Source organism: Eleginops maclovinus, chromosome 18 (assembly GCF_036324505.1).
Source record: "Eleginops maclovinus isolate JMC-PN-2008 ecotype Puerto Natales chromosome 18, JC_Emac_rtc_rv5, whole genome shotgun sequence".
NCBI classification, from domain to species: domain Eukaryota; kingdom Metazoa; phylum Chordata; class Actinopteri; order Perciformes; family Eleginopidae; genus Eleginops; species Eleginops maclovinus.
The window spans coordinates 13,261,519-13,278,016 of NC_086366.1; the positions used below are offsets into that span (position 1 = coordinate 13,261,519).

At 40.6% G+C, this 16,498-nt stretch overlaps 1 protein-coding gene across 2 annotated transcripts in view; it reads right to left on the reverse strand.

Moving 5' to 3' along the window:
• Positions 1-1,328: 1,328 nt before the first annotated feature.
• prkd2 (protein kinase D2) overlaps positions 1,329-16,498 on the reverse strand; it is a 29,223-nt gene continuing 14,053 nt past the window's right edge. The window contains exons 2-19 of one of the 2 annotated variants that reach the window (XM_063906391.1): positions 10,753-10,891; positions 10,286-10,417; positions 9,936-10,135; positions 9,251-9,434; positions 9,069-9,140; positions 8,865-8,882; positions 8,538-8,697; positions 8,315-8,426; positions 7,564-7,641; positions 7,161-7,479; positions 6,759-6,811; positions 6,552-6,624; positions 6,097-6,203; positions 4,747-4,908; positions 4,475-4,573; positions 4,004-4,271; positions 3,557-3,642; positions 1,329-2,762 (exon numbers count right to left, since the gene is read on the reverse strand). In XM_063906391.1, coding sequence (XP_063762461.1) covers positions 2,538-2,762; positions 3,557-3,642; positions 4,004-4,271; positions 4,475-4,573; positions 4,747-4,908; positions 6,097-6,203; positions 6,552-6,624; positions 6,759-6,811; positions 7,161-7,479; positions 7,564-7,641; positions 8,315-8,426; positions 8,538-8,697; positions 8,865-8,882; positions 9,069-9,140; positions 9,251-9,434; positions 9,936-10,135; positions 10,286-10,417; positions 10,753-10,891 — 2,487 coding nt within the window. In that variant the 3' untranslated portion in view covers positions 1,329-2,537. The remainder of the gene's footprint in view (positions 2,763-3,556; positions 3,643-4,003; positions 4,272-4,474; positions 4,574-4,746; positions 4,909-6,096; positions 6,204-6,551; positions 6,625-6,758; positions 6,812-7,160; positions 7,480-7,563; positions 7,642-8,314; positions 8,427-8,537; positions 8,698-8,864; positions 8,883-9,068; positions 9,141-9,250; positions 9,435-9,935; positions 10,136-10,285; positions 10,418-10,752; positions 10,892-16,498) is intronic. The other variant, XM_063906392.1, reaches the window with a different exon arrangement.

The following is a 16,498-nucleotide window of genomic DNA, read 5'->3' on the forward strand; positions in this document are numbered from 1 at the left end:
TACTAGAGCAACTAATGTGTATTCATTTGGTAATTGTCTCCAACAAATGTGCTTTTTCTGTCTCATTAGCTCTTGTTACTGTTAATATTTGAGTGAAAATGGGCTAAAAGCAAATAGGATAGGTAAGTATAAAAAAGACACTAACACTTTGTTGACAATAATGACATAGAAAATCACCGGTTGTATTCTTTGATTATAGGTTAGAAACAACAGTTTGTCTCAGTTTAACTAACCAGGTTTGGATCTCTGAATAAACACCCGGACCTCAGATTTCTTAAGCAACTAAAATACGATGAATGGAAATAAAATGAATTAATCAAAACGCTACAAAATGATAAAACAATCTGATAATAGGTCATTGAACAACATCTTAACTTTGTTGATCGATCACTTAGTCTCTCTATTGGAAATTCCATTGAAAACCTTAAGCCGTACATAACACCTGTTATGATGGAAACTGAAAGCACACACTATGATTTGAGAGGTGCTTTCCGTTAGACAGGAGTTTCTGCAGTCGGGACAAATGATGCTCTTACTTTAAAAAACAATATGAACATTGCCCATGTCACAATAACACACAGCTAAGTAGACAATTCCTTTTGGTGCAATTACTCTGAGTTGTGGATCTCCATTGCCACTTGCCAGTGCAGAGACATTAGCATGGATAAGTGTACATGATAGGATGCTGAACACACTATAAACACTTAAAGAAATAAAAGGAGACAGAGTGTATCATTTGTGTCGTTTGGCAATGATGATTGGTGTAGTGTAGGAGGAAAGAAGGGTCTGCTTTCACCAGAGTAGGCGGCTGAAGTGCGCAGATTGCAGAATGGTAAACTACCTTTGCCACTATAGCCACAGGCTTCTCTTGAGTGGCACTCTGAGGCGCAATGTGTGTAAAAAAATCAGGTCTTTGTTCTATGAAAGCTGAGTGTTTTTTTTGTTGTGTGTGCATAAATAAATATCATAGCCTCAGTCTATGTTGCAAGCATCCTCGAACATTTGCATTAGCCCTTTTTGAATACATTTAAAAAGAAATTGAAGTCGGCATGTTTGTTATAATCTTGCTTTTAGTCAGATGGGGACAAAAAGCCTGTGACAGCCAGGGGATGTTATTGCTGCATAAAGGTGATCATGTTTGTTTGTCTGGTGTTAACCAAAGCATATCTTCTGCCACAGAAAACCTGAGCGACAGTATTGGTCCTTGCTTTTTAAACATCTAAGTAGTGAATCTTAATCACATGTCCATGACTGCTCAGTTATTTTTTTTGATTGTACATGACAATTAAGTACAGATGAATAAATAAGGCATCCAAGGCAAAAAGGAATATTGTTCGAAATTTGTATTTTCTGTTACCAAGGCTATGATTATCCCTCAAACATGTCATACAGTCTACGCATATTCAACAACTACATCAACTTTAGGTTACACATGTGTATAATAGACCATCATAACTACAGTATGTTTTATATTGTATCTAGATAATTCTACTACTTCACAGAAACATGCAACATATCGACATACATATGCATACATTCACTCTCAAAAACCTAGTTCAGTAACCCAAGCAGTCTGCCAAGCACTAACAACATGGAGAGAGAAAGACCTGCTCAGGTGTAAAGCATTGGTGCTTACATTGGCAGCATTTTATGCGGCTGCTTTTTTATTTAACCTCTAATTTAAGAAGTTATCTTATCTATTAAGGTTAAAAAAAAAAACATGTTTGAATACACAACTGTTTGACTTTAGAGATGCATGTGGGTGGGGGGAAAAAAATCAGCTATGAACAGCCCAAAGCTGGAGTTCATTTAAACCCGCAAAGACATCTTTAATCACATGTATTTCCCAAGAGTCTATTGTGGCTCAAAACTAGTGGTAATTGCACAGGGTTTTCTGTCACCAGATCAATATCTCCTGTTTTAACTACAGGGCATGCACTTATGGGGATGTATTTGTGAATGTAAATGGGTTTGCCTCCATGCCTGCACATTAGTAATTTCCAGCAGAGAGGAAGTCCTTTGTCTCCGTAAAGCACCTAAGAGAAATTAAACCAATCTTTACCGAATCCATAATGGGGACGGTAATTCCAGTCAGTCCAATTAAATGACAGCAAAAGCAAACTTTTCTTTTAATGGGAGATTAGAAAAACACCTCAACAAATACAGACCTTTATCGCTAGTGGTTGGGTGGCATTTCCTGCTTAACTGTAACACATTTTGCAGTGAACCACACAGGCATCATTCGTGTGAGATATTCAGATTTAATGTTGACTCTAATGTAGTCTGTAAAAACTGCCAGTTCAGTTGCACAGAGGATATAAGTTAGAGACGAGCAGTCCTCAGAATATCAACAGTTCAACGATCCAAAAGATAAAGAGTGGCAGAGGTGAAAGATAGAATCGCTGTAAAGTCTAGATAGCTGCACACCTTTTAGACCCATCTTTTTCAGGCTATAAGTCGACCATCACAATCCTCTCTCGCTCTCCCTAGTTCTTTTCTCGTTCCTTAATTGGCTTGAGTCCTCTGTCTCTCTCTGGTCAGAGGATGCTGACCCTCTCAGTGAGGCCTTGCACATCTGCATCCTCCCCGCCCTCCTCATCGTCAGAACCCGCCGCAGGAGGAGGAGGAACGAGGTGAGCAGGGTAAGGCAGGGTGTGTTCACAGGCAAATATTTGCCAGCGGCTGTCATCGCTCTCATGGGTGATGTAACGCCCACCGAGTTTGGTCTCGAGCTCCCGCAGGTCCAACCACGTCTGATAGTCCTGAGACAAGACAATCAGATATAAACACAGGGATGTAAATTCAGTTTCAGGAAAATTGAAATGAGATTAAAGTTAAATTGGCTTTTATGCCATTATAGCTCATCATCCAGTAATAACTCTAGACCACAGAATCAGAAATACTTAATTCATCCCAAACTGGGAAATATTTTGGTTGCAGCAGCAAAATACAATATGAAGCATAACAAATAATTAGAAATAAAAATAAGAAATAAACATATGTAAAAATAGCGCGGTGAAATGTTATATTAAATAAAATATAATATAAATGTACAATGTTAAGTGTAAAGTGTGCATGTTATGTCCAGTTCACATTACTCAAAGCTTTTTAAAGCAAGGACATTTTTGAAAGAAAAAACAACAACAAGAGTGAAGTGTTTAAACCATGTGAGAAAGCTTGCCTGTTTTTCTCCTGTTTTTGAATGTTCCAACATTCAGTTTTGAAGGAGACATTAATGACCGTGTCAAGTAAATGAAAACACACATTTCAACAGCTAATCCACCCTCAATAGTTATAAAATATCAACCTTGAGCCTACGTCTCACTGCTACGTCACGAGTGCAGTCAACTTGGGTTTTTAATAACCACTTTCAGCCACAGATTTCTTTGTTCGTCTAAGGAAACTCTAAAACTTTGGTTATTGTCTTAACCTATATGAAAAAAAAGCTGCTGCCTGTACTTTGCATTGGGAGAAATGGTTGAACTGGAAGTGTAATAAAACATTTCAGGAACATTAAATAATGGTATAACTGTGTGTGTGTGTTTTTATATGCTACCTGTAGGTATACATGGCTGAGACTCTTGTCCACGCTGTAGCGTTTCCTCATCTTAACTTGCAGCAGGTTGTTGATCAGGTCAGTTGCTGGAAACACAAAATGAAAAAAGATCAGAATATTTCTATATATTGAACTGACTAGTTACAGTACAAATAGGCAGGGGTCATTAAACTATCAAAACTAGGTGTGGAAGAAATACAATGAACAAGAACCATGTTTAAGATTAAGAGGACCACACATGATATCATAGATGGAAAGAACACATCCCCTTAAATGGGCAATCTGTTAAATCAACAGGTCTCTAAAACAGCTTCAACAAGAACTGATTATCATAACCGTCATAAAGCTGGATTTATTACAGGACTGTTATTAAACTGTATAAAAAACTGACAACTGAGCGCACCCCTGTATGTGCGTAACAATTAAATTCTCCTCCTCAGTGTTTACCATCACTGGAGATCTGTTTCCAGGGGTTGGGAGGGTACATGAAGGCTGCGTTGTGAATCTGGTCGTTGATATCTTCGTCCTCATTAAAGGGGAACGTGCCACTCAGACTGACATACATAATGACGCCGACCGACCACATGTCCAGGGAGCGGTTGTAGCCCTGGTTCAGGAGAACCTCTGGGGCTAGATAGGCCGGGGTGCCGACCACTGAGCGGCGGAAAGACTTCTCGCCGATGATACGGGCAAAACCAAAGTCACACAACTTGACCTGAGAGAAGGAGGCAGGGAGGAAAAGAAGTTAGGTTTCGTATAGGAAAAAAAACTGAGAAGTGTGGTAATGGATGTGCATTACGAGAGAATATATTTGAGGAAAAAAAAGTGACTGCACTATCAAGCTTTGACGTTTCTGTAACCGACGCATAATAAGAATAGGTTACTAGTTTGTGTACTGTGTGTGTGTTCTGTGTGTACCTGGGGGAAGGGATCAGCAGAGGCGAGCAGCACGTTTTCAGGTTTCAGATCACAGTGAACGATGTTCTTAAAGTGTAGATGTCTCAGAGCTGCAAGAATCTTTGCAAGCAAAGCCAAAAACGCACAAACAGGATATGAATTTGTTTCATGTACCAGTACAAAACTAAGGCACCCATTTCAAAATGATGACGATATAAATACACATGGCATGCCATACTTTCGATGTCGTAGCACACATAACAACTTCTTTCTTTGTTGGGGCACCAACTCACCTGTGTGATGAGGAACTTAGTGAGCCTCTCAGGCAATCTGCCTTTCTCACTGGAGAGGATCATCTCGAGCATGTCACCATGAAGCTTCTCCATCACCACAAACACTTTCTCTGGGGTCTCAAACATACACTCCAGGTTCACAATGCCCAGGTGACGTAAACTCTAAAAGGACAAGAAAATAGGAGCAGGAAGGGGTATAGGATGGAATTGAAAGAGTAAGAAATGTTTGAAAAGGGAGGAATTAAATACCAGGCAAAACACAAGAGAATATACACACAGGAAAGGATTGAAAGAGTTAAGTTACACAGTGTGCAAGACGGAAACAGAAAGAAGGTTTGAGGTAAACAACAAAAAGAAAAATAGACAGAGAAAGACAGTTAGCAAAAAATGTAAAACATGATAATGAGTATAAAACATTGGTTATTAGGAAATTATTCTCTACAAATGCCACATGGCATCATTAACAAGCTATTTCACTTGAAAGCTGATGAATGTGAAGTGAGTAACTGCCTTTAAGTCAAGACTAATAGACCGATGCAGCTCCTGTCTGTCTCCTGTCCCCATCTGCTGGTGAATCATGAACTTTACAATTAGGTATGAGAGACAGCCAAAGAGAACTGGTTGTTCAAAACATGTCTAAACTATGACACAAACAACAGGCGGAACCACCAACACTGTACTTCTTCCTGATTAAACGTACTTCAGAAAACAAAACAATAAAACATTAAACTGGAAACATGCGCTTCAACTGAAGAAATATGACCTTCATTATGTGACCTTTTTGATCCTATAGCTATTGTTAAACCAACCAGCCCAGGCACTTGTTTCCTAAACAGGTTGGCTCAGTGCTTTGATACTATTGTTAAGACACACATGTGGGCAGTGGCTAGACCCCCAGCCCCTGCAGGTGAAGTGTCCTCGGGCAAGATACTGAACCCCAAATCTGATCCCTTAGGCATTTCTGTGGTGTGGAGGTTCTTTTTAAGTCCCTTTGGTTAAAAGCAACATCTAAATGAAATGTAAGATATAGGTAAATACTCCGAAAGTGGGGATTTCAGAAATGGTTCACAAACCACAGATGTTTCGGGTCAGACAATGAATAATCTGTTCCTCTGAATTAAACGAAAAGGAACTTGTACTTCCTTTTAAATAAATGTGTCATCACAAAATAGTTTGGGGATCTTTAGAATACTGAGACTCAAACACAAATGTTTGGAATGACTTTCAGTATTTTCCGGTATGTGCCGATTTAACTGATAACACCTACATCTAATATATAGCAAAGCAGCTGTTACTATGTCAGCATTAGTATGCATATAGGAAAACCATGAACAGCTGCAGTGTGTTTACCTGCAGTATGGCCACCTCATTCCTCAGCTGGCTCTCCTGCTTGGTGGGAAAGCGAAGCTTGTCAATGACTTTGACAGCCACATCCCTCCCTGTCTTCCTGTGCTTTCCTGATGAAGAAAGGCAGCGTTAGTGACAGATATGGTTAGAGATTAACCTCACATACATGGTGACACACACAGCATGTCATCCTTTAACGTTGTCAGACTTTGACGGTATGAAATCAGATGTGTAGGCTCTCTCCCTACTTAATGACACATGCACTCACAAGGACGTTTTGTGATGTGCTGTTTTGTAAGATCTTTTGTTACTTTATTTATTCAGAGTAAAACTTTTATCTATGGATATCTAAATGTCAATATTGTGTCTTGATAGAAAACTTTAGACATCGTTATTGCCTATACAGCCCTTTGACCTATTCATTTTGACCTTTACAAAACACAGCTACATATGCATACCTCCATAAACAACTCCAAATTGCCCAGACCCCAGAACTTCATCAGCAAAAATCTGGTACACGGTACCAATATCCTGTAGGAAAGAAATATTTCAAACATCATCATTATCATCATCATCATCATCATCATCATCATCATCATCCTAAAAGTATAATTTATTTCAAAGTTAAAGAAACTTCATAATAAAAATTTCTCATAAATTCATACCACATTCTCTTGGATTTGACTGTTGGACACTGATATGCTGATTGAAGCTTGTCCTGAAATACAGCAGCAGGAACAGGGGTTAAACAGTGTGTCAGTGGGTGTGGTGGGTGTTTCACATTGTGAATCAACCTCAGTTCAACATACTAGACTTGTGAGGACCACTTAGTTTACTGGAATAGTCTAGTGTTTGCCAATGTGTTTTGGTGCATCGCCTTCCTCAGGGTGTTTCTGATTAAAACATTTTTTTCACATTTGGTCCGTTGTTTCTCGAGCACCGGTTAGCTTGGGACGTAGAAAAAGCACACACTCTTTCCAAAACAAAATGTAATATACATCCATAAATCTAATGTGCCATTAATAAACCCAAAATAAACCACCTGCATTTGACTGATCTCGACTTACTGTGAGTTGTGTTCCCCTCGGCTGGTGGGGCGTCCTGAAAGATCTCTGGCATGAGTGCCTGGCGAATGGCGCTCTCCCACGCCTTGGCCACCTCACGCCCAATGCCACTGTTGGGAGCTACTTGGCTGGGGGAGGGAGGGGTCGGGGGGAGAGTCTGGGGGTGGCTTGGGCATGGAGGCGGGAGTGTGTTGGGGTCTTCCCCTCCAAAGTAGCACATAGTGCCTGTGATAAGCTCAAAGCAGTGAGGATTTGTGCCTGGAGGGACAAGTGAGAAGTTTCCAGCAGGACGTACCTCCAGGATCTCAGACAGAGGAATCTCCTGCAAGACAGTGGACCAGTGAGTTTACACGCCTCGAACAAATGACTTGAGATTATAACTCTACAAAGAGCAAACTATATTTACCTTGTAGTATTTGTTGGTTGTATTGTTCTGGAAAAGGGTGATGCACTTACAGTCCAGACGCCAGTAGTGCCTCTTTCTCTGTTAAGGTTGGAATAAGGCGAGATGAGGTGGGGGCAACAAAGGTAAAGCAGGACATTAAGGGGTGAGAACGAGAGAGGACAGAGGGTGAGGGAAGGGACATGGTTCAGGCTGATCAATATGAATGCATTTCAAGTTCTGCGTCGACGTCCAGAGGAAGAGAAGCGTGTCCAGCTGAGAAGAAGGACAGGAAGGAGCACAAGCTGCAAGATGAGAGGGTGAAAACAAAGCGAAAAAAGACAAAAGTAAAAGAAGGAAGAAAAAAGGAGTGTGTTAGTGAAGCCAGAAAGAGAAAATGAGCAAAAACAATACTAAAGAGGCAGAAATGTTTCTCTAGAGAATTTGTAAGAAAAAAGAAAAAGGTAGCATACATTTACTAAACGTCTGTATATTTACATCTGTTCTTCAATAAAGGTAACTTAAAATGGAATTAATCTAGTGCACAAAGCCAAAGCAAAACAGTGGAGGGAGGGAAATAGAAAATAGACAGGTATGCCTCTGGGTGAGTGGAAAGTAAACTAAACTGGCTACAGTAAATAACTGAGAAGAAAGTAAAGAAAGTACATTGAGAATATCGTTCACATCTGTTTATTCAACTGCTACAACAATTCTTTTTTTTTTTTTTTAGGAGAACTGGATATCCAGGCAGGATAGCATGTGAATAATGTTTTACCAGTGTGTCCTTATTGCTGTAGTGAACCATCCACCCTTCCTTGATAGACGTACTGGATCGACGGGTTGTCTGTCTCACAGACTGCACAACCCTCATTAACGGGATGTAAACACTGGAAGAAGAAGAAGAAGAAGAAGAAGAAAAGAGGGTCACATGGGTTTTTGTTTCCTTTTTTGTTATGTTAAGCAATCCTTTACTTTCACTCCTAACTTTTCACCCATACCTTTGGTCTCCGCTGGTTCCGTCCTGGTTGTTGTCAGGAGAGAAGGACCCAGGGATGCTGCATGCCTCGTCTGAGTCATCTATGGAAGACTTGTCTGAGGCGTCGTACTCACTGCTGTAGTCCATCGGCACCTCAGGGTCGGTGCTGGGACTCAACAAGTCTGGGGCGAAAGACGAGGGAGAGAAGTGTTTGATTGCAACTTTATTTAAAGTGTCTATGCATAAAAAAGGCTTTGAAAGGATACTAAGACATGCTGCTGACTACAACTAAGACTATTAGAAGGCTAACGCTTTACATGCATCAATACAGAGTACCAGGGAAACTTACCACAGTTACTTCTGTTGTCTGAGAAGATAAAAACATTAGTTCCAGTAAGTTTCAGATGTAGTAAATAATGTTTTACATCATATATGTTATTAAAAGTAACGTAGTTCTGACATTATAGACATACAAATGATCCATCAAATAAATGCAGGATTAAAAAAGAGTCATAAAGACATTTAAAGCTTATAGATTTATGTCCTCCCTCACCTCCAATGGTCTCCCCAAGGCAGTCATTGGGAACCTTGTAAACACAGCGTTTATGGCAGTTAAACTTGCAGTCTGTAAGAAATAAAGCAGATTTTCTTTAGATTACACATAACCTAGCTAGACACATTTAATACTCCGCATCAGACAGCCAGAAATTAGTCTGTCTCTCTGTCTGTCCTCACCTTTGCACTGTAGACCCTGCCTGAACAGCCCTCGCAGAAGTCTCTTGCAGTACTGGCACACTGTCGGTCGTGTGTACGAGTGGACAGCAAACGTGTGGGGAACCTTCACCTTGCTCATCAAGATCTTGTCCAAATGGACAGGTCGGCCCGTGTAAAAGCGCCGGGCATCACTAGCGGTCCGTGGCTAGTTGAATAGAGTTGAGAGGAAGAAAAAAGAGTTATCCATTAAATTGTGTGTGTGTAAATAAAATAGTGAAAACACATTCTTTAGTTATTTACTGCTACCTATAAACATCTTGTTAGCAAAGAGTGGAAAGAAGTTTCAACAAAAACTATTTAGGAGAGAAAGTTGTGTGGATTATCCCGAAACAAGAGGCAGGCTCTACAACAGGATGTCTCAGACAGAGCGTGAATAAAGTTATATTCTAACTAATATTATGAAAAAAATAATGTGATATGTGAACATTGAAGCATGTAATCATGATCATATAGTAATCAAAAATCAAAATATGAACCTAAGAAATAATTTAATATGTCCCCTTTAAAATGTGTTTACCCAATTTGTGAAACAACATTAACAAAGCTGTGTGACGAGGTTGAATAAATGGGATCTGCCGGAACGCCTTGTTAACTTTAATAGTGTAAACCTGACCAGAGCATTGCGTGTGCATGAATCCACCAGTACCATTTGTGTGTGTGAGCGGATGAGGCTTGTTTCCTCTGTGCAGGTGGAGGCAGTCCCTGCACTGTACACTGACTCCGTGGTGGAGAGACGCAGAGACTGGGTGCTGCTCAGGGAGGTGGTGGAAAGACGCCGTTTACGCGCACCACTGCAGTTGTTTGGGATGCTGAATGCACAACGCTTGTGGTAGTTTAGTCCACATCCTGCAGGGGGTAGCACAGAACAAGGAACAGGGGGGGAAGGAGAGTGGAAGATTTGGAGCACAATTAGTAAATGTTATCATTTATTTCTCAGAGACATTTTTGGGCCAAATCATTTGTTCTTATCACTCTTGCTCTCCCTATTTTCCTCACCGTCACACTTGAGTCCTTGTCTGACCAGTCCAAACAGCATCTCTCCACAGTGATCACAGAAGGCCGGGGCCCGGTAGGAGTGAACATTAAGTGCGTGGGGCCGAATCCGGAAATCTTCAAATGTGGCTGCCGCTGAAAGAGAAAACAGGCGTAGATCTTGGTCACAGTAGGTGTCAAGATACAATCAAACTCCTAACAAGGCAGAATAAAGAATGACCCGATGGATGGGATGGAAACAGCATGGACAATATAGATATCAGGAAGTTAACCTCCTGACAATGGAGCATTATAGTCTGAAACAATGACAGAGCAGGTCAGAGTATGATATCAGCTATAGTAAAATAAGCAGACCTGATTACAGGAGTTGTGATGCAGAGCAACGTGAAAGGGAGAGAGCAAAGGGAAATAAGGAGGAAGTTCATTTAGATTTTATCATGGCTGTCTTGCATCCTAATAGGATGACATACCTGAGAGCACCACCTCCACCAGATCGCCCTCCTGAATGTCACAGGCACCTTTAACCAGTTGCAGGATGTTGTTGGTGGTCGTGTCATGCTTGAACAGCAAAATCTTGTCGTATATGCCATAGAAGCCGCACTCTGGGAACTAGAAAATAAAAAGGAAACATGATGGAAGTTAGTAGGGTCAAATGTAGAAAAGGCAAAATTTAGAATAACATTTTTATTTCAATCACAGAAAGGCCATTTGTTGAAAGACAGGAAGTTGCACTTTATATAATACAATAAAGGGTTTTATAGCAAATAATAATTGAATGCACGTGTGTTACAGATGTTCAAGTCACCAATAAAATCAAAAAATCACCACGCTTCTGTAAGGGGGCAGAAAAGTCTCCCTTTAAATGAAACCAAGGGTAAATCATACATATTCAGATCCAGTACTCATTTTTGCAATGTTTGGATATTTACTTTATTTTTTGAAAGAACTAAATATAATACTAATAAAGGGAAGTTATTACAAATCTGTAAAAAAGCAAAGCAGAATTTTGGTTTATATTTACACACACACACACACACACACACACACACACACACACACACACACACACACACACACACACACACACACACACACACACACACACACACACACACACACACACACACACACACACACACACACACACACACACACACACACACACACACACACACACACACACACACACACACACACACACACACACACACAGGTTACATAAAGCTCTTCCAAACAGATGAGATATGAGAGTGTCAGTCAGAAATCAGCAGAGCAAAGGAGGCTGTCATAAGGAAACCCTGCTCTCCTGAATAGTTAATGCCGTCTGGTTCACTTCAGTGGCCACACCACACAGGACACCACAGCTCCACACACACAAAGGGAAACAGAAATACAGAGGAAGACATTCACCAAGCTTTAAAAAGTGTCTTTTGCGTAAGAATACAGTGGAACGACTGAGTGACACCAGAACAACAACAATAGAAAACAAATCACCACACAAACACAAAAACACATTCGACCCACCCTGTCTCTCGTGTTGTTTTTGTTTTCCAAAAGTGGAGCCAAGATTCACCATGTGGCCATGGCTCTAACAACTTACAGGAAGGGGGAACCCTGGTCTCCACTTTGGAAGCACACAATGACACACAAACACCTCCCTCACTTACCAACAGACACACCCTCCTTACAAACAGCAACACACACCCTTTCTTCCTCCATTTCCCTCCTTTTCTCCTAAATACACACACAAGCCTTCCTCTCAGTTTCCCAAAAGGCAATCCACATCACCACATCTGAAATCCAGGCCTGGCTTGCCGCACTGCCAAGCTCCATACTGAGTCCACCACGCCCCAGCAGCGGGATACTGCTATTGACCTCACAGTCAACTACAAAAAGCACGGTGGCCTTTATCAAAATATCAAAAGACGACATTTTTCTGCTTTAACTTATTATTATAAAGTATATTTTGATTGCATAACGTAATGGCTAAAGGAAAATTACCCCATAAGCATTTTAGAATTATAGCTTAAAAAGGTGGCTTCCCTTCTGTAGGGGTGGGTAAACTCTAGGCCCTGATGGAGCTCCTTTGATGGAGGAGGCAAAAACATTCTAATAACTATGTGTATTCTTATGGAAAGTTGAAATGGACAAAGGAGGAAAAGGAGAAATAAGCTGCCATCTACTCAGATTTTTTTTAAAGAATCATTTTGAGAGCAGCCTCATCAAGTCAATTTTATTTGTAGATGTTAAGTGGAACAAAATCATGATTATAAGGTAAGTTCAATTTCACTAAAACACAACTGGATTTTTGAGAGTCTTGACTGGTTTGACTCTAAATTGTCTTTTGAGTGGACATTTTTGTATCTACGGTATCTACCCAATCCTTCAGAGGGAGCAGAGCTTGATAGTGTAATGTTCTACAAAGGCTTGGTTAAAGGAATTTAATGTCAGTCCGCTATGTCATTTGCAATACATTGTATGTGACTGTGAATCTGTGAAGCAATTAGGTTTGAAGTCTACGCTCTTACCTTGTCACTTTCCACTTAAGCAGTGAGTGATAGGTGAACATAGAAACTTCCACCTGGAGGAAGTAGAGTCGGTCTTCAGGTGGATAATCAAATAAAGGTGTGACTTTTAAAAGTCTGTATGAGTCGCAGTTGCAATAGCAGTAGCAGCAAAAGACAGCAATGCTTGTATGTCAGCAATAGATGATTGACAAAGATTTACAAGGCTCTTTCTAGTATATGGTGCAGGGAAAAAGTGAAATGCAAGTGTATTGTCGACTTAAGTTGGGCTGCCGCAACAACTCTGAAAAGTCAACTGTCAACATAGAGATTTTGGTAATTGTTCTAGTGAAAACAACTTAGTGAGGCCTGAATATTATCCAGTTACACTGTAACGGTTTCTAATTAGGGAGGCTAGTTACTGTTGATTTGTTTTCATTTTTTAAAACAATAGATCAACACAATTTCCCGTCATCTTAATTATACTGTGGTGGAGGCAGAGATGGATGGATAAAACCAAAAAAATCTGCATGTCTGGATTTCACTAGCGTAAAAGCTTTTGGCACACGGACCCTTTGACCCCAACAGACGTCTACATAATTCACTCTGGTTTATGGTAAATTGGTTGGAACAGAGACAAATAAGAAGAGTCTCCAAACCTGACCAAGAGCAGACTTTTTAAACCCTCAAGTGTTCTGACAGAAGTGAGTCATGTAATAACTGCATGCATTAGTACCTGGGAATGCCACAAATAAGACAGACTGCTGCCACTTGTAATTACTAAACACCCACAGAACCCAGATCAGAGTAGACTCTGAGCTCTTCCTAATTCCACAGACAAACCTCAGCCTAAGTCATCTGTATGCCTCACGGTCATCATGCTCGCCTTTCTGCGTTTAAACCTACACTCTCTTATTTCTGAGCAACTCAAGGAACAAGGAAAGTCATATTACCCTGCGCCATCCGTCCAAAACATTCACGATGTACCAACCACAACTGCAGTTGCCATGTCTGTGCAGACCACAAGTCTTTACTGCTCTCTGAAAAGAACAATATCCCCAACTCCCCAGAACCACAGTTACCTCAGGGAAAATGACTTTTCTCTTTCAATCCCTTAGTGAAATACAGGGTAGGGATCGCACAGGGCTGCACATTACTCCTGTCTGCAAGTCAACATGTTGTAAAATGTCATATCTGTCTATTACTTACATGATCACTTCTGTATGTTTGAGTGTACACTGCATATTTGGCAGCGAGGGGCAGAAGATTGTGTGTGTGCATGTGTGCAGACAAAGAGCTGGCTGTATTATCCTACTGTAGTACAGTTTGCCTGGAGACAGGGCTGTGTCTCTAGCCGGTTTCTTCGGGTTACCAGGGATCAGGTTGCCCTGCGTTGCCTGCACTATTCCTGCAGCTCTTCGGGCCAATGAAGCCATTATGAGTGAAATGAATTATGGACTAGGTAATCTTTACCTCAACACCTCCCTTTTTTTTCTCCCATCACTCCTAATTTCCTCCTCGGCACTTTGTTTTTGCAACCTCTCCTTTTTTCTTCTGGGCTGTGCAGCTGTACTTATCAGATATCAGTCTCTTATTTATGCTATCGTTTTATAAGCCCGTCTGAAAAGGAGCAACATATAATAGGAGGAAATAAAGAAAAGCATTCTGTCATCTTTTCTGAACTTTACAAACATTAATCCTGATGTGGTCCACTCCCTCTCTCTAAAGCTGATGTAATCATATGGTTAGCCAGCAGCGCTTTTCCTCGCCAATGACTTACCTAACCTCCCTTCAATGGCTTGATGCTGTGTTCGGTTTGGGACCTGACATAAAAATGTTCTGTGGAAGTAGACTGGGCAGAAAGCAAAGCAATCTAGAAATCTGGAAGTACAAAAGTCCCAAGGCACAAACTGCTTTTGTTACTTTCATTCACTTTATGGGCCTTTTCATATCTTTGACTTGCTGTGAATAGGGATGATTTTAGAGATGCGATAAGTTAAATTATTAGTCAAATATCTTTTAATAATCAGTTGAATCTGAAATGGTTTCAGCTTCTCAGATTTTATTTTGTCACATAGGAATAGCTAATAAAACATCATGGTTTTATTAACTATTCCTTGTAGTATAGAAATAGTTCCAGTTTTATTTATATCTTGTTTTGAAGCTGCCCATGACCATCACCTGAACAAAATGTCGCTGTTTCGTGCTGTGGGTCTCTGCGTGCTGTTGCTGAATCATCAGTAATGTCAAACAATGATCCTGAATACTCAAACTGTTGTTATTAAAAACACACAATCACAAAAAAGGATCCAAACACTAGAATATGTACAAAACACGTGACATCACTCTGTGTGTACAGGACAAACACAAACGTCTTTCTCATCATATCAGGATGATGTCAGGGAACCAGGCTTTTGTGAGTGAAATGTGAGCTCAAATACATTGTATTCAAACACCAAGACACACAAACACACACACACACAATGCCACAGCGCTGTCTGCCATTTCCTCTCTGTCCTTGCATTATCTTTGTTTTTTTACTTCCCCTTAGACTACCTTAACCCCCTATATGAGGAAATATTTTGCCTAAAGTGAAGTGCAGCCAAACTAGACTAAACACTTTACTTTACATTTGTGTGGCGATTCGTAGACGCCTTAGATTAACTTCTTGTAATGATAAAGTTCTCTGAAAAGTGAATGAAATATTTTTAGGGTTAGTGCTGTCTTACACAAGCACTGATGCTCACAACACTAACACCAATATGTTCGGGTTTTACCTCAACCTCAAGGGCTTTTCAATTGGCTCTAGAGTACAGCTTCTAAATATAGCCCTTTATATAAAGACGATGCATGTGTGAAAAACACAAAGACTTTTATGTCCTGCTGAGAATGCCGCTTGCTGCTGTTCTTCATCTTCCCCATCACTTCCCCTCCAGCAGCTCAGCATGAAACACCTTTGACCACCAAGCCGTGCAAAACATGCAAACACACACACACACACACACACACACACACACACACACACACACACACACACACACACACACACACACACACACACACACACACACACACACACACACACACACACACACACACACACACACACACACACACACACACACACACACACACACACACACACACACACACACACACACACACACACACACACACACACACACACACACACACACACACACACACCTTGATGCAACAGCTTCGGTGCCATTTAACCGAAGCAGTTTATAGACATGCAGCAATTTGAGATAAACTTAGTGACTCGCTCACAAAGTAGAAATCAAGCCTGCTTTTTGATATTCTTACAAAGAGGCACATTTGAAAACTTCAAAATGCTATTTGTTTTTATCTTTTTGTCGGGGTGCAACATGGCTCAAAGCGATTGTTACAGCCCATTACTCTGTACATTTGCACAGGGAGATTCAACTTATACTCTATCCATTGCTCTGTTAACTATGAGGGGATGTTGCTGGGGGTTTTCTTCAACAACGCGACACGTTTTTCCACACATTAGGGGAAACTCCAAAAAGGTCCATGAACTAACAAACAAAATACATTTCTGAATGCCTTGGGCCAACAGGCGCCTACCCCACTGACTGAGTTCTTTATCAGTAGCATTCTCCTCATCATAAACCATTAGTTGTGCTTACTTATTGAAGTAGTAGTATTGCCAGCAGTATAATGAATTTGA